This window comes from Xenopus tropicalis, chromosome 4, assembly GCF_000004195.4.
Source record: "Xenopus tropicalis strain Nigerian chromosome 4, UCB_Xtro_10.0, whole genome shotgun sequence".
Classification (NCBI taxonomy): domain Eukaryota; kingdom Metazoa; phylum Chordata; class Amphibia; order Anura; family Pipidae; genus Xenopus; species Xenopus tropicalis.
The window spans coordinates 64,757,188-64,781,104 of NC_030680.2; the positions used below are offsets into that span (position 1 = coordinate 64,757,188).

The window sequence follows — 23,917 nt, forward strand, 5'->3', positions numbered from 1 at the left end:
CTTTCCTTCAAAAAAATCATGCTGGGGATTGTTAAAATGTAATTTAATTTGTTTCATTTTCAGCGTTTGTTTTTAGGAAGCAGCAATCAATACTGTAAGTTTGTGCTGGTATATCTATAGGGCTAAATCGTACAACTTATACAAATTGTTGCCAAAATTAGACATTGCTAAACTTCCTGGAATGAATTAGCACATAAGTGCAAAAAGGCGATTATCATCTACCTGTAGGCACTGAACTGTGACCACAACAGTACATTTCATCCCACAGACAGCCCCACAATATCTAGTTTACAAAATGACTTAAAGAACAACTAAAGCCTAAAAATGAATATAGCTAAAAATGCCATATTTTATATACTTACTGCACCAGCCTAAAGTTTCAGCATCTCTATAGTAGTAATGAAAAGTGCTTGCAACTAAGCTTGGGGGTTGTTGCAAATTATCAAGCAGAAAACAAGGCTGGCTTGTCATATAAGCTGATGCTACAGGGCGCATTATTAAATTCTGATGCTGGTTTCAGAGCTGCCATGTAGTAATTATCTGTATTTATTACTAATCAGCCTTATATTGTGACATTTATATTTTATATATACAGTATATTGGGAATTGGTCCCTAACTCAGTAACTGACAGCAGCACAGAGCTTGGCAGTGAATCAGCAGAAAAGAAGATGGGGAGCTACTGAGGGCATCTTTAGGGGCACAGATCTTCCCTGCTAAAGGACTGTGGTTGCCTTGGGCTGGTACAGAAACCCAAAACATATATATTTTTTTTAAAATATTCTTTATTTTCAAACACATAGAATGGGGGATACAGAAGGCAAGAAGGGAAGGGGGGTCAACAAATTGACATTTACTGTAGGCATTTACAATTAGGTCAAGTCTTGACAACAATTGTATATTTGGAACATATAATAATCCTATCTTATGTTTCGGTTTGTCCCAATAAGCTTGCTACCTTTCTCCCAAAACATAATTTACAACATTTCTAGCCCACATCGTTTAGTTAGGCTTTAGTTCTCCTTTAAAGAATGAGTGCTCTTTATTTAATTTTAAGAATGTTTTCCGTGTTTTCCCTAAATGTAATGTTTTATTATATAAACTATCTCATGATAATGTAACAAGATTCTAATAAAAGTACTGCAGGGTAGTTTAAATGGGACAGCAGAGACTTCAGAGTGGTATTGTTGGGGCCTCATGGCATCAGTTCCTAAATTAGTGTGGCACTTACTGATCAGCCACACTTAGAGCCTTTCCTTACTGCAGGTTTAGATACAAACAAAAATGAAAAAATGCTCCAACTAAATAAACTGTAGAATCAAAATGTAAAGAATTTACTACAATATTTTGCAACATTTCCTGAGGCACACTGCATAAAAAGATCTTCTCGAGATGCTCTTACTTGGGGTCATCTATTTTTGTCCCAGCCACAAGAAGAAGCCACAAGAAGAAGCGCAAAATTGGCCCTTGTATCTTCAGCCATTGCTGCATTCTGTAGCTTGCACTGGATTAAAAATCTGGTGCAAAGTGTATGCCACAAGGCAATCCTGCAATTAATGCAGGAAATTAATGCTGTTATGGCAGCACTATAATTAAGGGAAGGCACAGCTCTTTAGGCTGCATTCTAGAAATATAAAGGGTCGTGCCTTCAGAGGTAGCCAATGGGGCAAGATACAAAATGAAAAAATACCAAGTCACTATTATTTCAGTAATATTATTTGCAACCTGCTACATAACCTGAAGGCCAACCCCACAATTATTATACTTAATAAAATTGGATGACCAAATTGGATAGCTTCAATCATTTGGCCACCAGGTCAAGATCACATAGGGGGTACAAAAGGACCTCTCAGGACAGGAACCAATGCTGCTGCTAGTAAAAGACTATGCAGCAGGAATATTATTGCATTATTCTCTCACAACATTTCTATTGGGTGACAACAAAGACAAAATCAAGAAAAAAGGCTTGGACCCCATTTGAACTTAAAATATACTAGTTGTGATTTTAGGGAGGGCATACTTTTACTTCCCTGCAAATACTCAGTAAACTGGTGTAAATGATTCTGTTCAGATAATATATTTTCGGTATTAAACAAAAGCAGTACTGTTCAGGGATAATATTAACCTATAGGAATTCTCAGACTACTCAGTAAACTGAAATATTAATTATAACAACTATAGTTTTCAGAAGCCAAAAACAATTCATCCAAATGTTAGCAAGAACAAGATAGAGCAGGAAGAGGTGGTGTTTTCAGATATGCAAACTGCCTCAATTGGCATCAGGGATAACAGCAATTCTGTTGGGTCGTCCCCCCCCCACCTTTGTCCTATGCTTGGATTAGAATTAGAGGAGCATAAGAAAGATCAAATGACTTAATTCCTGGGACATGATTTAAGTCAGGTTATAATTATAGTTTATATTAGCAAATGTTGCTAAATGAGTTATTTAGCTATCACAAGCTAAATTAATGTCTAATGTTTGTTAGTAAGGATAAATTCATAAAGTAGTTTGTACTGATGTTTTTGCAAATAAAATTAGTAAACCGCATGCACTTACATTTGTGGTAAACTTAAAGTACCTAAAGTATTCAGCTCTATCCATTAGCACACAGCGTGTGGTTAAAGCAAGAGCAAAGAAGCAGACTTTAGAAAGACCACTGGTAACATGTCTTATGTCTTCAACTTCACATAAATAGATAGGCTACTCTCTCTTATAAATTAAGCTTGCTACTCCTTACAGCAGTGGAGTTACATAAATATGTTTTATTTTTAGCAGTAGCTAAAACTCAAACTCAACATTTTCTGAGTTATTCTACATTCATAAGGATGGGTATGATTTATTGTATATTGTATATAGCAAATGATTGCTTCCAATATATATAAAAAATGGTAATGTTATTGTTTTGGGGGGAAGCTTTAAAAGCCTACTTTAAAATGCCTACTTCATGTATTACATAATCCTATTCTTGTAGGGAATTGACTTGTATGTTTTGGGGATGCAGACTGACAGACTTCAACAAATTCAGTTGACTGCCCCTCTCTCTGGTATATCACTGTAGCACAATAGCATGAGAAGTTTCTTGGAAATTTTAATTTTGTGAGATGTGTAGACTATAGAAGGTGCAATTTTTTTTGGTCTACTTCCTTCTTTGTTTTGACTTTTTGCTCTGCAAATGTAATTTTGATTTTAATTTTAAAAAAGTGTAACTTTTTCACCAGTTCTAATTATGTATAGCAATCAATTATGAGGTAGAAATGAGCACTCTGCACTTGGGGATGCACTGAATTAAACCTTTTAGGATTTGTCTGCATACCGAATCCATCACAAAAGATGTCTGTTGCACATGGGCAACAGTGCCCACAAAAATTTAGTATATGAAAAATATTGTCACCTTCAGTTGTCCAATTGTCAAAAGATTGTGCACTTAAAGCTTCAATTTTGTATGCCTAGGCACTCAGGATTCAGTAAAAAAAAAAATTGGATATATCTGAATCCTGAATCTAAATCTCCAACAGTTTGCATTATTTGCAAACTAATAATGGCAGCTAATACTTTGATCCATGTGCAGATTAGTCTATAATATGTTTTATGGGGTAATAAAAAAAATTAAAGTGAATGTAAAGTCTACATAGAGTATTGGAGTACTATTGTTTAAGTAAAATTGTTACAGAATCTATGAATGATCGTTTTAATGTGTCCTTAATTATGTAAATCAACAGGCAGATCTGGGTGTAAATAAGGTTAGCAATTTAGATATATAGTAGATGCTTTCCATGTGCTCAGACAGGTGCATAACGACTGTATACTCCTCCACTTTAAATTAAGTATGGTGTCCATTTGTACTCTGGTGCTAACCTAAGTCCCTGTACGGTTATTTGATCACACAGACACACTATTGTACCTGTAAGAGGTAGCTTTTACTTTTTCTTAAATAAAGGCCTGCTTACTACCTACACACTCCCACTAGAAAGCCCTCTAGGCAGGTTCCGAACTGGCTGAGCTCTGTACATCACTAAAAAATCCATGGCAAGGTGCACAGCATCGTCAGGCGCAGGCCAACCCTGCCATAGAGCAGGTAGTAAGGGTACGGCCTTCATCTGCCACTGCTCCCTTAACTTGTGTATTTGAGCAATGCACACGTTAAGGGACAGAAAAAAAATGCCTACATGCCTCACATTCCCTCATGAATACAGTGCTGTCAAACACAGCAGTCAGAGCAGCTGGTCTCTGTGCTCTGAAGCAGAGTGAAGTGACCTGCGACAGTTCTTGAAGAGACAACAGCAGATTGCAAAGTGCAAAAATTGTATACATTGCACCCATGTTTTGCACTTTGCACCCTGCCTTCCAGTTGTTAAATTAGCTATGTAATATTTGAGGTACTAGCACATTGTGTGCACACCGTTTAATCATAGTCTATATTTGAATATGACTTTTTTTTGATAGAACCCAATATACACGTTATTGTAATATAATTTCTAACTGCCTAATTCTAATAGTCCCTCCACAACAACACACTTTTTGTTTGTTTGTCTTCTCACTCTATACAGTATGCTCTTTCGGCTAGGGGTTTTAATTCCAACTATTTTTATTGAATTTCTTGGCACATTCCTATTTTATTATTCTCATTAGTTTCATTTAAATTAACTGTACCATTGTGTGTTTTTATGCTTTGTAAAGCACATTTCCACATTTCCTTATTTTTAAAGGGCTTTTGGGGACGGGTCATGAATATGTTATTTAAGTGTCCTTCAAACACCATTTACAGCATTTCCAAATATGATACAGTTTTACAAAGAACTGTAACAATAGTCTGCAAAAGAAAGCCATAACAAATATGAAGAAAATGTCCTGGCAAAGTCACAGTGATAAATGGGCTATATTGTTACAGTGATTTATTAGTAAGGCATAACATTCACTTAAATATGATGTGCCCTGTAGGAGATATATAATACGCGTCCAAGCTCTCCCTGTTCTTGAACATTGCATAATACAAAACAAAAAAAAAAAGACTGACTAAAAAGAATCTCAATATAAAGGTTTCCTTCCTGTGTTAAATTTAAAGCTACAGTCAAACCAATTCAAGCTAAGAGGTTTCTCAGTGATGCACTGTAGCAGTTCTAAGGGTTTAGAATAAGAAGTGACAGCAAAAGTCTACTTAAGAATAACTTAAAATTAGTGTATATACATCCAAAGTTTCTGAACTTTTAGCCCACTTTTAGTGTGTGACAAGGTCTTTGATTAAGCATCAGAGCTATAACAGGAAACCTCAACTTTCTTGTAAATGTCACTGAATGGATAGTGACCTTTACTGAGTGTGGTACCAAGTGCATTTCATGTAAACAGAAAATATAAAAGAAAGGTTGTATGTAACATATATTACATAAAACATAGGCTGACTTTACATCACAGAGCACAGTGTGACAATTATTTCTAAACTATTCTGCATTATTTAAATCTAAAATAAAGTGGAATAAAGGAGACAACTCGGAATTAGTTTACATTTTTACAAATTAAATAGGCTTTCAACAGTCATATAAAATAAATAAAAAAATAAAATAGAGAGTGTTACTTTCTATCCTATATTACCAATAACAAAAGGATACTGTACAGTACAGGTATGGGACCCATTATCCAGAATGCTCGGGACCTGGGGTTTTCCGGATACGGGGCCTTTCCGCAATTTGGATCTCCTACCTTAAGTCTGCTAAAAAAAATTATTTAAATTGTAATTAGGCCCAATATCATTGTTTTGCCTCAAATAAGGGTTAATTATATCTTAGTTGAGATCAAGTACAAGATACAGTTTTATTATTACAGAGAAAAAGGAAACCTTTTTTAAAAGTGTGAATTATTTGAATGGAGACTATGGGAGATGGCCTTTCTGTAATTCGGAACTTTCTGGACAATGGGTTTCTGGATAAAGGGTCTGATACCTGTACATAACTCTAGTGAAATACCATAAATAGCACAAGGTTTCTCTCTGCATTATTTGACACATTTTCCATAGTTTTAAAGTTGAAAAATCTCTGTCCAGCTTTTAGATGAAAAGAAAAATCACTTTCAGAGTTGTTTCTATTTACAACAGAGAAGCACATTTCACAGAAAGAGAAGTATTAGATTAAATGGTTGGGTTTGAGGCTGAACAGTGCTAGGGTAAAGGATAAATGGGAGGAAGTGCTTTTTCACAGAAACCGAGGTAGATTCGTGGAAGCTTCCACACTCGATGGGGCATGTGGTCTGTCAGCTGCTTAAATGTTTATCAGGAATTTATTATGCTAACACTAGAATCTGATAACTTTGTCTAAAAGGAAGATTGAGCAACATGGCATTAATGACTGAACAAAAACGAATCTAGATTCTTGCATGCACTTCCAAACTACAAAAAAATCTCTAAAGTATTTTTTTCCTCTAAATTATTTATTCTGTAGGAACAGACTATAAACATTGTGTTTCAGAACCTTTTTAACTGTCAAGCTGTAATCGTATCATTGAAAGCAGATGAATAAACGATGGGTATTTTCTTGCTGAGGTAATTTGAGTGAAGCTGGTCATACATGCACCGATATCATCGTACGAACGTAGTTTGTACAAAACATGGTGTCTGCCAACTATTTCATGTTCAGAACATCCTCCAATTTGTTATTTTTAAGGCTTTATCCTACAATTTCAGTCTGAAGGTTAGCTTTAGATTGTTGCATTTAAGGGCTCTGGCACACAGGGAGATTAGTCGCCCGCAACAAATCTCCCTGTTCGCGAGTGACTAATCTCCCCAAAATGCCATCCCACCAGCGAAAATGTAAATCGCTGGTGGGATGGCATATGCGGCGGGCTTTTAGTGAAATCATGGATGTTGCCTTAAGAGGAAACTTCAGCGATTTCACTGAAATTGCACCGCCGTGTATGCCATCCCACCGGCGATTTACATTTTCGCCTGTGGGATGGCATTTTGGGGAGATTAGTCGCCCGCGAACAGGGGGATTTGTCACGGGCAACTAATCTCCCGTGTGTCAGAGCCCTAAATGTACAATTGATATCTTGACGTTTGTTGGAAGAAGATTAAAATCTAAATGTGTGTGGCCACCTTGAGAAGGGCTCCATTTGATCTAGCCTGGCGAAACCCTTTGGCTGATGTCTGTAAATAGTGAAAACGATGGCAAACAGCAAGAGGCAGAAACTATAGCAACAACACCCACTATCCTTAAATGAGGTAATATAGAACTTTTCCAGTTAAAAGGCCTTTTCTAAAGGCCTTGTATTCAGAATTGGAGCAATTAATATTGCTGCCCAAGGCTATACCACCTGGTCCTGTGGTTCAGCAGCCTGCCCCTGCACACACACACCCTAAAATCCCCATTCCCCACCCTAATTCCCCTCCATTGCTGTCACTTCTCTCTCTGGTCTCAGACTGCGCCCCCCCCCCCACCAACTATGCCCTCTAGGCTCCAACTCCAAGTTCCAGTCCTGCTTGTAATTGCCAGGTTCATTCACTAATGCCACATGTGCAAGTGCTGGAGCCCTATGAGGCTGCCATCCATGAAGGACTTCTTTCATGGCAAAGCTACTTGGCCCAGCTCTGATATTGTGTACTCTATTTCATGAGCAAAAAGAGCTGCTCCATAGGAAAATAGAAAACAAGAAGCAAGGGGCTAAGTGTAAAAAGCAAGAAACAGGGCATTTTGACATTTGTCATTAAACAAATATACAGTATAAAATAATTATTATACAACAGACATAAACAAAAAAAAGCAGAAGTGCATTTTTTTGCCAGTTGGCTTCTAACTGTGACAACAACTAGAAGGGCATTTGGATGATGTGTTTGCATGTTTGACTTAAAACCCAGGTAAACCATTTTTATTTTCAATAAACATCTTAAATATGCCTGCTAGTAATTGCTGTAATTTTTACAGGCTTTTCCATTGTACAGGACAATTGTGGACAAGAAATGAAACTAATCAGTGCTTCTGAAGCACCACATGTATATGTTCATTGCTAAAAGGGGAAAAAATGACAAGTTGCCAACTTACAGGTTCTGGCTTGATGAGTCAGAGGCAGATATGCAGAGATAGGTCATTTCCTGCAAGAGAGACAGAGACATAGCGAGAGGGCTGTGAAACGAATGACAGCAGGAGGGAATATAGGAATACCCCTGACTTGTACTAATATGTCACAGCTCTTAGTAAACTGGCTAACTGGCTGGGGAAATTAATGAAATAACCATATTATTTTGCACTGATTCTTTTCAGTTGAATAAAGTTTCTGGAACTTCTATTGGGCACAAATATGTAGTATGACAAATACTTGTCACAGAAACTTAACCCAAAGTTGAAACTCAGTGTTTTATGGTCTGTTAGGCACAAACAAAATGTAATTAATCCAATATTAGTTTCAGATATTCACATCAAGTATGTTGCTTTTTGATTTATGGAGAAAAAGAAAAAAAAAACAAGATTTAAGGTTAGTTTTAAAAATAATGGGGCAGGGAAGATATTTTCCTAAGAACAGTGGATCTACAACTTTGCGGATACAAAGCAAACTGGGAACATCTGCTTTCACACACTGGTGGTACTACTGTTAATCGTGTAAAATATCATAACTATACTATACTTATTATAGTGTGTAAGCCAACATCACTGGTGTTGCCCATAGCATCATATCTTTGCTTTTGTTTTCTAAATTGTAAGTGACTGTTCAAATCTATTTTTTGATTGGCTGCTATGGGCAACATCACAGGTGATGTTGGCTTACACACTATTTTAAAAAGGCCCTTGATCGTCCATTTAAGCAAATACATCTAATCATATTTTGTGTCATAAAGGTGCATGTTAGGAAACTCCAACAGCCCAATATTTTGTCTAATATGGCTGGAGAGAGACAAGGGTGATGGCTTAAACACAATAAGCTAAATACACCCAATGGTTTGATGCAGTTTAAAGGAGAAGGAAATTCATTTTGGCATTTTACTGCCAATAGATTTGCCACATTAGTGCCACCTAGAACACTATATTTATTCAGCATAAAGCATTACCATACCTGAGTAAAGAGCCCTAGAAGCTTTCTCTGTTTGTTTTCTCTGATTGAAGCTGCCATTTTAACTTGGTGTCCATAGCTTCCTGCTTGCAGTCTAGTCCTTATAGCTCAGATCATGCATTCCTAAGGGTGGGGAGAGTGAATTTTATGAATTCTTATGGCGGGGGGAGCGGGAGGGGAGAAAGGAAAGAACTGCACAGACTCCAGCCCCAGGAATGAAGGATTTTTCTGAGTGAGGAAGTCAGATACCCTAAGAACATGTTTACAAAAAAAGAGACAAGAAATCCTGTGTTTCTTTTTATAGAGGACTTAGTGCAGCTTTTCTGTGAGTGCTTATGGCTGTATTTACATAGATCTTTCTTTTAAAGAAATTGTAATGAATGGAGTCTTGCTATGCAGGTTTTGTGGTGAAATGGATTATTAACATAAGTGTGAGGGAGATTAAAGCAATGCCTAAACAAACAGCAGCTGATAGGGGGGCTCAGAGTAAAGACCAGTAATGGTAGGATTTTGAGAGAATGCCAGTTCACTTTTTTTAAGTACACCTAAAAGCCCAGTCTGAAGATCAGCTAGGGCCGTGAAATACGAATGCAAAATGTTGAACATGTATGTGAGGCTTGAAACAGAAAATTTAAAAAAAACACTGCTTGGACTGTTAAGAATTCTTAGAGGCCCCAAAAGCTATCGTAAACCAAAAAAGCTGGAGTTTGTTCCAAAAAGTAGATGGAAATGTTACATAGTTACATAGGGTTGAAAAAAGAGTCCATCACGTTCAACCCTTCCAAGTAAACCCAGCACACACAAACCTATACTTACCTATCTATACACTCTCATGCATAAACTATATATACCAACAACAATACTAACTGTAGATATTAGTATCACAATAGCCTTGGATACTATGCTTGTTCAAGAACCCATCCAGGCCCCTCTTAAAGGCATTAACAGAATCTGCCATTACAAAATCACTAGGAAGGGCATTTCACATCCTCACTGCCCTCACCATGAAAAAACACCTACGCTGCTTCAAATAAAAGTTCCGTTCCTTTAATCTAAAGGCATGGACTCTGGTGTGCTGGTTGTTTTAATGGGAAACGTGATGTGTAGGGATATGGTACATTCATTTAAGTGTGTAGGCTAGCAGTATGTGGAAACTTGTACAGCAGGTCATAACACTGCACTGCTTCCATGTAGAAAATATTTACGTTTGGCAACATCCTCAGTATTGTCTGAAACATGTTTTGGCATAAAGCAGTATCTCACGTTTCCACCTACACTTTCAAAAAGTATCTTGAAATACATGATACATTACAGCTACTAATATATATGATATTTTTCTAAAGCTAAGCAGTCATTCTAAGAAAAAACACTGATGTCTCCTATGCATTACAGAGAGATTTTTCTCAAGTGAGTGCTTCCTTTCTTCCAGTTCATGAATCATTCAGCTGAATATATGCAATCGTCTTTCATTTAACAGAATGTTGTAAATTTTGAATACTGTGCAATTTAAATGAAAAATAGGCTAAGGTACATATGTTCACTTTTGTGAACACAGCTTGGTCCCTTAAATTATTTTTATACTGCTGTCTGTTCTGGATGTTAATTTTTTTCAAAGGGGAATTCACATTAAAATGAATGTTTATCTGTGCAGGCAATGATTATATAAGCATCTAAACAACTGTTAGGCACCACATTAGACCAACCAGATATATTCCTTCTATAGACTATAGTGAGCTAGTGGCCTCTGGTGGCCAAACTGCAACAGAAGCAATATCTCATGAGGTTTCCACAGTGTCCATATGCCCTGTACACCCTACAAATCTCTAAATCTCTTAGTGCCATACACATAAGGGGTGAGTAGGGTTGCCACTTTTTTCTGTCAGTCATATTGGCCTTCAGGTTGGGGGCGGGTTGTGATGTCATAGTTTGAGGTGGGGCTATGCTGTAAGGGGCAGGGAAATGGGCGGCCTGAGTGGGGAAAAGGTGTATGGGGATGGAAATGGGCAGGAAGTGGGCGGGGTGGAAGGGGTTATAGACAGAGCAGAGGGAGGCCCATGGTTATAAAGGGTGATCAGGAGTAGAAAGGGTCAAGAAAGAGAGGGATTTATAGGACATTACAAATTTACGGGCAAGTACATTGTGTGTAAATTTGTAATACCTGTACTGGCCCTAGCTGGTGATTTACAGGCTAAGCCATTCATGTGGCAACCCTAGGGGTCAGTAACAAATACACCCAAATATGGGTGCTCTAAATAGGACACAATGGAGAGCACATATTTACTCAGTTCATTAGCTACTTGCATATAAATATGCTCCTGCACTTCCGCGTGGTTGCCAATGCATTCATTCTGCCCCTTCTAATAAATCATTCTCTGGAAAGGGCTGTGTTTTTTGAGTGTTTTGGCTGTTTTTTTTAATTAAGTTAAAGTGATTTTAAAAATGATAAAAACATATTTCAAATTGTTATATATTCCTATGAGTATTGCTGCCCAAACAATCAAAGAATAGATTTAGCATTACTCCACCCTGACTCAGTCTAATAAAGACTGTCCATCAAAGCTAAGCATCTAAACAGAAATCCACTGACACCAACAACACTTTAAAAGACCTAATATCTAATACCACTGCCCTCCATGCACTACTCTAAAAAAAAAAGCTTCTCTGAACCCATATGGAGTTTGGTAGACAGAGTCAAAGATATCCAGATGACATTTTATAATAAATTGTTGAATGTTATCACTATGGCCCGGTACCCCTCTATTATTTAAATATTTTAGATGACTAAGGACCGATCTACTCTATTGCGGTGGCTGCAACTAAGTGGGATCCATGGAAATAACTGATCATCTGGATTTATTGTCTTTTCTAATTCCCTGTCGTGGATAAGACTGTGGTATATGTATAAATACTGCTGTTACATTATATATAGCTAAACTGTCTATCATAAGGGAAACAGTCAGACAGGATTTATGATGATGTGATATCTGCAGGCTGGCAAAAGAAAAGCCAGGTATTTGTGATGGTTTTCATTAAATGTATAATATATATGACTAGACTATGACCAAATGAATTAATCTTTTCACAGGATTTAAGAATGGGCCAATAGGCCAATTCGCTAAAAACGTCATTATTCCAATATGTAGCAACAGTCCCAAAATAAGACTTTGCATGGCCTTGCAGACTTTATTTTTCCATATTAGTAATCATGACTGTAAAGACTGGACCTTACAGATATATGCATGGGAAATCTGTAAAAGGAGGCTTGGTTTTCAGCTGTCTGAGAAGAGAAAGAGCAGGAAATTGACTCTCCTGGAACATCTGGAGTTTATAAATAACAAAACATCAGGAAGACATTATTCAAGAGACTCGCACTCTATGCCACACACAGACAAGTGTTAATACACACAATATAAGACCACCATTGCATGCTGTTTTCATTTTCAATGTTATCCTGGCTAGTAGAAACCCATTATGAAGCCCACTATATGCACAACAACCAGCAGACAGTACTCATAAATGTCTTGTCTGTATTGGTGAAATTTGTTTCCAGAGATCCAGACTAAAGTTTCATTCATCTTAAAATACCAGTTCTGGTTTGAAATAATGATTTTTGTCAAGAATTTAGATAAGGCAAGATTTGTCTATAATTGGCCCAATCACTTGAGGCTGAAGCCAGTGATTGAAGGTGTTATCAAAATATTATCCTACTTCTCCACAAACATTATGATATAAGATACATTATACATCTATCTTATGAAATATGTGAACATTTAAATATATGAATATATCCTTGTCTTGAGATACTGACAACAGAAATGTAACCTTTTTTTTACACCTTAAAGTGTCTTAGCATGGTATATATAATTTTTCCTTAATTATTATTTGCCCAATGCTTTTAAATAAGCTATCTGATCCCCCATGTTCCCTCCCATATTTGTGCAGCAGTAGTCCCTTAGCATTAAAAGCTATAACTGACTGCGAAGGAACAGTCAGGCTGGCAAAACAGTCAGGTTTAGGAATTACTTACAAAAGCAGGCATATCAGTGAAAAGCAAACAACCTGACTTATAGGTAACTTTTAATGTACTTTAAAGGAGAACTAACCCACCCCCCCCACACACACCTTATACAAAAGCCGGAGTATCATTAACTGCCCATGTACCAGCAAGCTCACTGTCGCCAAACTGATCCACAGATAACATTAAGATTCAGAACAAGACGCTGTGCACTTTAAGGCACAAGCTTGCCTTATATAAACCCAAGACAGTAACTTCCATAATATATAACAGTCTTTATTCAAAAAGTGATGCAGGGCTGTTTACAATTCAGCTACTAGTTCATGGTTTCCACAATTTCAATTATTTTCCTGCATGCATCGCCTGCTCCTGTTCCTGCTTTATCTGTCCCTGTCCTGCCTGCATGTTGCTTGTTTTCCACTATTGACCCCTGGCCTGTTTGATTTGATTGTATTGTACTGTATACGACCCCTGCAACCATTCTCTTTTTTGACTGATTTCTATGGCTAGAAGACTTACTTGTCCTTTTGGTCAATAAGAGACTGTCTCCAATATATGGCTTGGCTAGCAGTAATGTGTACCAAGTCAGCCTGCATTACTTTTGTATTGCTTGAGTACATGTAAGTCACTATAACATACATTATCAGTACAATAATAAACATAAAAAGTGCAAAACTGCAAAAGGTGACCATATTGCTTCTCCCACTTCCACAGTGCTCCAAAGTCAGATAATGTTAAAGTATTAAAGGTCAGGCTAATATCATATGGACAAGTCACCAAGATGTGTCATTTGTTGGAACACCAGGGTTGCACTATTTTATACCAAAGTAGTGCTCTGAAGAATTCTTAATAGAAACAACTGTTGCATCTGTACTTTAATTTCAGCTTTCTACTCTGGAGTACTTTGAGGTAGTGGGTGCAATGAGAAAGTTTCATATTCCATATCAAAATGCTGATGTTCTTAAAATAAAACAAAATTTCCTAGGTATCCTTGCATCTTCCTACTTGGAAAAAAACGAGAAGATCACTAACCTAGCTCATAGATTAAAACAATATATTTAAATGGCAGCTGGGTACATATTAACCAGGAAATGGAAGAAACCAACAGTATAAAATGAGCCAAAATAATGGACATAGCAATCAATTAAAAACTGACCTGCCTGTTTAAAAAACACAGAAACCTAATTTTAAATATGGCTCCCATAGTAAGCCCTAAAAACCCCAATTCTACTTAGCCCTGCAAGTGCAGCCAAACTCGGCATAAACTAGGAGATAATATTTAAGTTATAATGTATTTAAGTTTAATGTAGTATAAGTATATGACCTAGCCGCCAAACAAAATGACTCATGTATCTTTTCTCAGCTACTGTATATATTGATTACCTCTACATTTTAAAAAACAATAAAAATTTCATTCAAAAAGCACATGAAACACATTTTCAGTGCTAAAGTATTTATTCATGCCCAAGAAAAGGCTTATAAGCCAGGAGCATGTATCCAGTGTCCTGTCTGAGTGGAGACAACAACAGCAGGGTGGCAGTGGCAGAAGCCTCCTGCTCCTTTGAATTGACAGTGTAGGTACACTCAGCAACAACCTGCTGCAGTCATGTTTCTGAACCATCCGGATATACATTATATATCAAAAGTATTTCTAAAAAGACTTCTAAATTTAGACCAGTAACTTTAACCAGTGGTGGCGGTCAGAGTTTGAGAGAGATTCCAAGTTCAATATCAAGCTCCAGCTTAATACACAGCAGAGATCAGGTCTCTACTATAAATCACCCATTTGGAGAGTGTTTTTGTGTTCATAGTCCTCCCATTCTAAACTGAATTTGACCTTACAAGGAGTCTGGAGTGCAGAAGCTATCAGTGCTGTCATATGCTGATCCCCAGCTTGCTCATCCTAGAACATTTTATGGTGGTTTAACCCCTCTGATGCTTTTCTTGCTTACTATTCAGACAAAAAAAATGGAAGACTGATACTTTATTAATTTTACTCTGCAATATAATTGTTTGCATTAATGGTTGTGGGATAGTAATATTGATGTAATTTCCAATGTACTGTTCTTGCACCTGGACCATGAGCAACCAATCAGATCCTCACATAAACTTTCTAACTGGCAGTACAATGTTTAAAACTAAATATTGTTTGGATAGTATAGGCTTCTGCACATGTGCAGTGCAATTTATTATGAATATTGTTATTAACATATATTTATAAAATGCTGGCATATTCTGCAGTGCTGTACAATAAATCGGTGAAGGTTACATACAAAATACAGATCACATACAAAAACAACAACCAATTTTTCTAAACAATTAAAAAAATTTGTGCCACTTTTTAATAATAATAGTAAAATTGGTGTGTAGGCAACCACCTTAGTGCATTGTGTCACTTAGGGGATTATTTCTAATGCTGTACAAAGTAATTTATGGCCAAAAAGTGGGATAAAATAAATGGCAAATATGTAAAGGTGTATTTTCTGTTACGTTGGCCAAGCAGTGTATTTGACACCATTATTTTACACCTTTATTTTCACCGGCATAATCCAATAAAGTCAAATGGCAAATTCAAGCTTCAAGTAAATTATGGTTGTAAAAAATGATGTAAAGAAGCAGTGATAGATGAGTACCATTCTCAAGAGGGTCCTGCATTTTATGCAGAAAAATGTTATACAGAAAATGAATGCACAGTTGAATCAGTCGGCAATGCATGTTGTTTACACAGTTTGATAAATAGCTCTGTTGTTCTGCACTTTTAATTCAGTTTTACTAAGCATTTATTTAAATGCCAACAATAAACATTGTGCGACTGAACTGTGTGAATTTGCACACAAAACAATTTAAGGTGTCTGCATCTAGACCATGAGGTATTTGAAAACACCATAACTATAACCAAAACTTTCTTTTGGAGGTGATATGCTACTGGCTCTCTTCAACAAAAGTTTCACTATTGTCATGAATGTTACTGTTTTCTTTTTACTGTTTTATTTTTCCTTAGCAGAAAAAGTTTTTAAATGGTTTATTCTTTTTTACTTAAAGGAGAACGAAAGGCAAAGTCACTTGGGGGTGCCAAAATGTTAGGCACCCCCAAGTGACTTAAATCGCCTACCTTTTACCCCAGGCTGGTGCCCCTGTTAGAAGAAAACTGCACCAGCCCGGGGTACCTGTAGTGAGCGCTTCCTCCTTCCTGCTTCCTTTTCCGGCAAATGCCAGCGGTCGGCGCATGCGCAGTGAGAAGCCGACTTCTCTGTTAAAGTTCGACTTTTCACTCTACTGTGCACGCGCGCGCGAGTGAATCAGGAAGGAGGAAGCACCCCCAAGTGACTTTGTCTTTCCTTCTCCTTTAAAGGAGAAGGAAAGGTAAAAACTAAGTAAGCTTTATCAGAAAGGTCTATGTAAATACAGCCATAAGCACTCACAGAAATGCTGCACTGAGTTCCCTATCAAAAGATTAGTTGTGTCTGTTTTCCTCTGCCAGAGACACACAGCTCTTTGCTTTCTGCTCACCCCCCCCCCTTAGGAATGTGGATCTGAGCCAATCAGCAGGAAGCTGACTCATAGGGGCAGATTTACTAATGCACTAATGCTCGGAGCGTGCATTCGTTCGGTACGAAAATTCCGTGACTTTCGGATCGCCAATACGATATTATCCTGACTAATATGATTTTTTCGTACGCATTTTCGTGATATTTGCGATCTTCAGAAATTTTCGTATCCAATCCGAATTTTTCCCATTCGGGATTCGAACTCGTGATTAGATAAATCTGCCCCATAGTCTTACTAACTGAGCATGTTCACTTGGTCTGGGTGTTTGAGCAGGAGTGAGGCATTATGGGAACTTTCTTTACACAGCTCAGTGTTTTTTCTTCCTGTTTGGTTTATGATCATCTTAACGGGCGAAATATGGGGAGACTTAAGGGCACTATTGAGAGAACTGAGGGTATGCTTGCAGCTTGAGATTAACTCTTTATTAGCCTTTCCTTCTGCTTTAATACCTTATAGCAGAGGAAATTACACTGGTTTAGGAAAATGTTCAGGGAAGTTTTTCTTACGGCTGTTCTGATCTGAACTGTCTGGGTTTTATCCTTGTGAAACCTGAACAATAATCTCGCCAATAACCAGCTCTGATGTTAAGGCCCAGCCTCACAAACACACCCTCAAATGTCATGATCCCAACCACAAATGCCACTTCTCTACCTTCCAGTGTCATCATCCCCCCTTCTTGTGTGCAAAGTTACAAGGAATACCTGAATTGGATATTGCGGCTGTTTTTGTACACTGGTGTTATCTGTGAAAGCCAAACCATACAGTGAAAAATACTACTATTTTACTGTATTGTTATTATTGGTAATGTGACCCCTGCCCCCAGTGTCAGTGTGAAGTGACCACATCCCAGGAATAGATAGAAAGCTGAAGTTATTCAACTGTAAACAAGGCACCCTGTCACATTACCGTGTCCAATGCACAGTAAGAAGTGTAGCTAATGGTCTTTCAGAGATTAATACAAACAGAGCTAGAAAGGGGGGTGGAAAAGAATGAATGTAACAACATGAGCAGGAAATACCAAGTACCATAAATGAAAAGGGGAAGTTATGCACCACACACGTTTCTGGTATAACCCTATTCTGCCACCTCAGATTGTAAGCTCTACAGGAAAGCAACCTCCTTACACTCTTACCACTTAACAAGCAATCATAACAGAATTGTATTTTAGTGATAATTGTTTCAGACCTATCTCCAATATCGTAGCTCACTTCACTGGTAAGAACCAGAACTATTTATGTCAAACTGCACCAGCAGCTTCTCGACAGAAGCACCAAAGGACAATATGTTCAACTTGGGCAGTCAAAGTCTAGTCACATTACTGTGTTCAGTATTAATTCCACGATTAGTAAATGTAGCAGCTATTGCAACTAACTGCTCTCCCCTCAAACTTCATATAACCAGCATTACCTTAGACATCCCCTGGTCTCCTTTTTGAATATTGTAGTGTTCTTTCAGTTATATTGCACAACTGTTATCAGAATAATGTAAAAAGACGTTTAATTCAAACACACTTGCATTCCTTCATATTCTCCTGGCTTACTACTTCCTTCTTTCAGATGTAGCAGGATCTAGGTTGTTATATTCTACAACAGTTATATGGAGGTGACTGTCCATCCCTAATTCAGTGCTTGCATAGAAAGGCCAGTAAGAGAAGAATTACGCTTTTAACATTTTTATGTTACTGTAGAACACAAATGTAGATATTATAACCTATCAATGTGACAATGTCACAAGCAGGGTCTTGCAGTCTTCCTGGAGCAAGGGTTTAGGGTCAATGCAGCTGCTTCCTTCCTGCCTGTCCCAAAGATGAGCAGAAAACCAGAGACATCTGCAGAAAACACAACAGTGTCATCCACAAGCCCATGGTTTTGTGGTCACTACCCTCAATCTGTGCTTGTCTTATTACTCAACCAACCATTCTTTTCCTGTTCTCCTTTCTCCCTGCCACACTCAGTGGGCATGATGTAAGGTGCTCGGCATGGCATGCACAACCCCCAGAGCTCCCTTACACAGTAACTGCTGAAAGAAAAGGGCAGAAAATGAAATAAATATCTCTGTCAGGACAAGAGAAATTTAGATGGATGTTCTTCAGTGAAAATATTTCAGTATGCACAGTTAGTTAAATATCCCTTTTGATACAGCACTTAACAACATTAAATTAAATGCAACATGAGTACAAATTGTATAGCAGTAGCAGTACAATATAATTGTAAGTATAGTTTACATTATCAAGCACTCTTACTTTTGCCGAAAGTGAGGTTTTTTTGGGGGGATTTCTAAATTATTCTTAATTTGATTCTTAACAAAGATATGACTAAGTGGGTTTTTCTGCATTAGATCCGAAATATGCCATCTAGTGTCACACTATCTGAATCCTTTTTCCAGTTACAGCAGCTTAGTAATTATGTGGGATGATTCTGCCCTCTAGTGCTCATATTTAGTTTTACATGAAACACTATAATTTGCCCTAAACAATGTTATGTCATGTCTGATAAAATTTTATTTGAACCATCTGATAAGCTTAAGGTTACTATGTCTTTGGAGACATCATCACTCAATCGACCTTGCATACTTTGTATTTATTTACCACTTATATTCATACAGTCTCAGACTGGGGTGTTTGGAGGCCCATCGCCACTCCTCCACTGCCACCAGCCTCCTTCCCCATGCATCATTTACCTTTTACTGCCTCTTTGCAGTAAAGTGGAATGCTGTATGGATGTAAGCTTTGATGCAACCTTTGACCATTTTCAAATCATATTAATACCACTGCCAAGACCTGCATTGTATTTCATTATATCATCAAAATATGTCCCTTTCAAAGCCCTTATACTATCCCACTGCAACCTACTCTCCTACAGTCAGTCTTAAACTCTGCTGTTAGAATCCTCCTGCTCTCTCCTAAGAGAGAACCAAGAGAAAATCAAACTTCACTTCTTTAAAGTCTGCCACCAAATCTACTGTGATTTAAAGTAATTCCAGCAACCTTTTAGTTGTTCATGACTATTAGTCAGTAACTAATGCTAAATAACTGGTTCTACAAATGCCTAGTCAATGTATGTGATCATTGTGAAATTAGAAAAAGCATGTTTTTTGTTACCTGGAGAAGCGGCTTTGCATTGTTATGAACAGACACAATATGCCTAATCCCATTCCTGTTCAATGTAGCCTTGTCTTCAGAATCTAGAGGCAAGAAAAAAGCCACTCACTACAATGTTATAACTAGTGGATAAAATATTAGTGCAGCCAAAAAATTCCATTACCGAAAAAGTTAATATGACTTTAAACACTAGCAGTATAGCAGTGACGATAATATTCCTAATATTACACATTATTACAGTCATAGTTCTTCTAAATTATCTTTTATACCTAAATATTTAGCATTAGCCGTTAGGAAATTATTTTAAAAAGGCTCATATTACTCACCTCTAATATTTCCCAGGTACAAACCATCTACGATCTGTTATAATGGAAATTAAGGATGAAATAATCACTTTTAATATTTCTTAAAGCACTTATTTCATAGTTTAAAGAAACATGGATAAGACAAACTTGTCATAATGATAATATTATGTATACATATATGCAGTTAAGTGTAACCTGCCTTAAAATTTACTATTGGGGAAAAAAATTGCTACAGTCCAGTAAGCCATAGTAGATTCATCTTAATAGATTGCTGATTGGTCTGTAGTGTTCTGACACAACCACCCAATATTTTTATATTAAGTCAAAGTAAGTAAAAAACCAAGACTGATACAGTAACCAACTAGTGATAAGTTCCGCCACTGGCGGATTTTTTTGTGAAACGGGCGGCAAAATTCACCACAGAAAAATTTGCAGTGCGACCAAAAAATTACGTGCGTAAAAAAAAATGTCATGAGCGGAATTTTTTTGCCGCGTGCAACAATTTTTTTTTGACAAGCAACATTTCCCATGTTTTTGTACACATTTTGCCTATTTGCAAATTTATCCACAGTTTCACTAATTTTCTGGCAAAACGAAACAGGACAGATTCGTTCATCACTATTACCAACTATTTCATTAAGATGCACTCCTGTTGTTTCTGTACATGGTGTTTATAAAGAGCTACTTATTATAAAATAACATGCTGTTTATATTGGGATCTATTTATATTAGCCATTTCCTACATAAACTTTTCAGTAGTGGAATGACTAGTTATTACGCCCCAACAATTTTGTCCCACTGTGTCATTTTTTTATGCAGTTGGGATGACAAGATACAAAGACGTGAATCTGAATCTTTGGAAACAAGCCATTTTACAGCAGTTTATCAGTGCCAAGCCCCCCCCCACACACACACACACACACAGATCCTGGGCCCTCCAGCAATTGCAGGGTCTGTTTTCTCTATAGTTACACCCCTGCTTTTCAGTAAAATGATAGACGCTTTGTATCATAGTAGCTTTGTTTGCAAAAAGCACATCCAACAAGTTCTGTCCTAGCAAAACCTACCTAAGACGCTTGCATAGCACACAAAAGGGCCATGGCCAAAACTGTTCGAACTAAGCACTTGTGTTCATTGGTGGCACATATAAATAACTTGTAAGGGGGGCCCAAAGTTTCTCATGGTGGCCCTGTGCATAATATCCCAAGTAAGTTGTAAGGTTGTAATAACCTTCTGCCTGGGAACAGCTGGATCTAGGTAATACAACTAAGAAAACATTACACATTAAAGGAGAAGCTATGTAATTTTATGTATGTATGTATTTTATGGGGCTAATTTACAGTTTTTAGAAAGACTGCATTACACAAGGAGACAGGAGAGATCTCTAAATAATCATATGATAAAAAGAAAACAATGTCTGCATTGTGGCAATAAAATTTGGAAAGAGGCAATTAGAAACTAATTAAGCTTACACAGTTTCTACATTTGTGAATGTTTGTCTCACATACACACTAATGCATGCCATACAGATACAACATGCAATTTACAGCAAAACTAAATAAGCTGTATATTTCAGGCAAGAATATTGCACAATAAGCATAAAGATAATGTACTAAGCAGCATTATTACATTTTCCTACATTAGTACGTTGTAGTATGGGACTGTTGGCACATACTCAACATAGGCCACAAGTGTTAGTGAGCTTTTAGAGTTACAAACACACAGTTTGCCTAAACTTAGAAACAGTCCTATTAAAGATGAAGAAATCTCTGACAATGTGTTAAATAAAATAAAGATTAAAATATAAGACATCCGATATATTGGTATTTAATTTAATTTTAAGTGTTATGGATTAAGCATATGTAAATTTAAGACACAGTAGTCAGAATAATAGCATATTATGTTTAATAGTTACATCAACAATTGTGAAAAAAATTTAAACAAAAAATAGCAGAATACTCATCAAGGCAATTATCATAAATGAGCAAAAGGTGCATTTCCCCAAGGCCCAGCAGGATAGGCGACCCACTAGCATACATTTTATCTGGGGTAACTTTTGGCAGAAGCATCCAGCAGAGATGGCAGACCCCTCATTTTAATCAACTGTAAGAGCTCTTTCTTGCCTTTTTCACCATATTTTAGTTTTTCTGCTCTCAGGACTGTTGGTCCATGGAGGCACACCTGGAGAGTATGTCTACTTTAGTAAGCACAGACCATTTCTTCACTGGCTGGCATACTATATTGAACAATTATGTGCTTGAGGGTTTATTCTATCACAAGTTTCTAGGGGCAGTGGGAACCTACCAAATAAATTTGCACAGAACTTTATCAGGGGCATAACTACCACCGGTGCGGGAGGTACGACTGCAGCCGGGCAGCGCCCCCCCTGGGCCCACCAGAGGAGAAGAAATGGCCTCCGGGAAAGAAGAAACGCGCACGACAGGTAAAAAATTGCACCTGGAAAGCATGGGGGGCCTGGTTGCAAATCCCGCACCCGGGCCCAGCCAGGCTTTGTTACATTACTGTGTTTTAATGCTGATGCAATAATTGGCCCACTGGTCCTGCAGGACTTGGTAAAATTATTTTTGTGCAGTTTATTTTAAGATTTTAAGAATCTTCTTGGTTGCTGGACAACAGCCCGCATCCCATTCTGGGAGCTGTAGCCCATCAAAATTAGGGTGGAGCAATGTTGCAATAGAATGGCTAAGTCCCCTTTAAGGATTCAATGCATCCCTAGCTGAAATACACCGTACACGAGTTATTGGCCTTTAAATCTGGAATAACCTGTTCTAACAGGTGAGTCAAATTCCATGTAGTATCCACCACAAATAAATCAAGAGAGAGCTCAGGGCAATCATGGTAACAAAGAAGTGTACTGACTTGTAAATTGCCATAGTTTCCTTTTTATATCATCTAAAAGCTCATGCAACAAACTAAACCTAAGTAACCATTATTCAATCTGCATCAGTGTTTTATGTTAACATATCCATTCTTTATTATGTGCCTCTACAAAAGAACCAGGAGAGAGTTAAAGCAGCTCACACATCTTAGCTAAGTTTAAATCTGTTGCCATGGCTGTAGGGACAATATCTGGACCACCCAAGCATCTGATAAATGTACTGTGATCTCAACATGTAGACTTTGTGCTTGTGTTTTTGGCATCCATGGGAACCACTTGAAAATATCTTGAGGTTTTTTTTTTTGTTTTGTTTTTTTTTTTTAACAATAGCTATTTTAATAATATGTTAAGATCTGGGGGCACTATTTATAAACTCCTGCTCTTAAGTTAACTATTTGGCAGGCAAAGACTAACATTTAGGATCATGCTTATCAACAACCTTTTCACTTTGGGACTAAGAGAATAAAGGGCATTAGATTGCTACTCCGCTTTATCCTTATAAATTGCAAGCAGAGAAGTTGCTGATGCTATAAACTGAAAATAATAGATTTATACATATAAATTTCTCCAGGACACTGGGGATTATTTAGAAGAGAAAACACTGGAAGTTGATGATCACAACATAACCATGGAATGGTATCTAAAGTTATTCCTGTTTCATATCACCAGTGTATGGGAGAACACTGGCATATTTGAAGTGGGACACAAGTGTACTATAATTCACATGTGCATCAACCACTAAGTTCACTGGCCTAAATCAGTATTCAAGCATTTTGAATAACTGAAAATATCATGCTTTGTGGAACCTATGTTAATTGTAGGTAGGGCAGACTATGCAAACATGCCACGTAAATTCATATACTGTAGGTATTTCAGTGTGTTGGTGTTACTGGCCAGGAACCATACTGGATCTTTACAAAGCAAAACAAATAGTCTCAAAAAGCTTGATAGTTATTAAAAACAAATCTATTTTAAGCCTTCATTTGTTTTTCACACGCGTTCAATAAAATATAAACATTTTAA

General features: G+C 37.3%; 1 protein-coding gene across 2 annotated transcripts in view; it reads right to left on the reverse strand.

The window, feature by feature from the left end:
• Positions 1–23,917, reverse strand: part of dusp22a (dual specificity protein phosphatase 22-A) — a 49,728-nt gene that overhangs the window by 22,812 nt on the left and 2,999 nt on the right. For both annotated transcript variants that reach the window (XM_031900795.1, XM_002936098.5), the window contains exons 3-5: positions 20,017–20,050; positions 19,691–19,773; positions 8,024–8,073 (exon numbers count right to left, since the gene is read on the reverse strand). In XM_031900795.1, the coding sequence (XP_031756655.1) occupies positions 8,024–8,073; positions 19,691–19,773; positions 20,017–20,050 (167 nt within the window). The remainder of the gene's footprint in view (positions 1–8,023; positions 8,074–19,690; positions 19,774–20,016; positions 20,051–23,917) is intronic.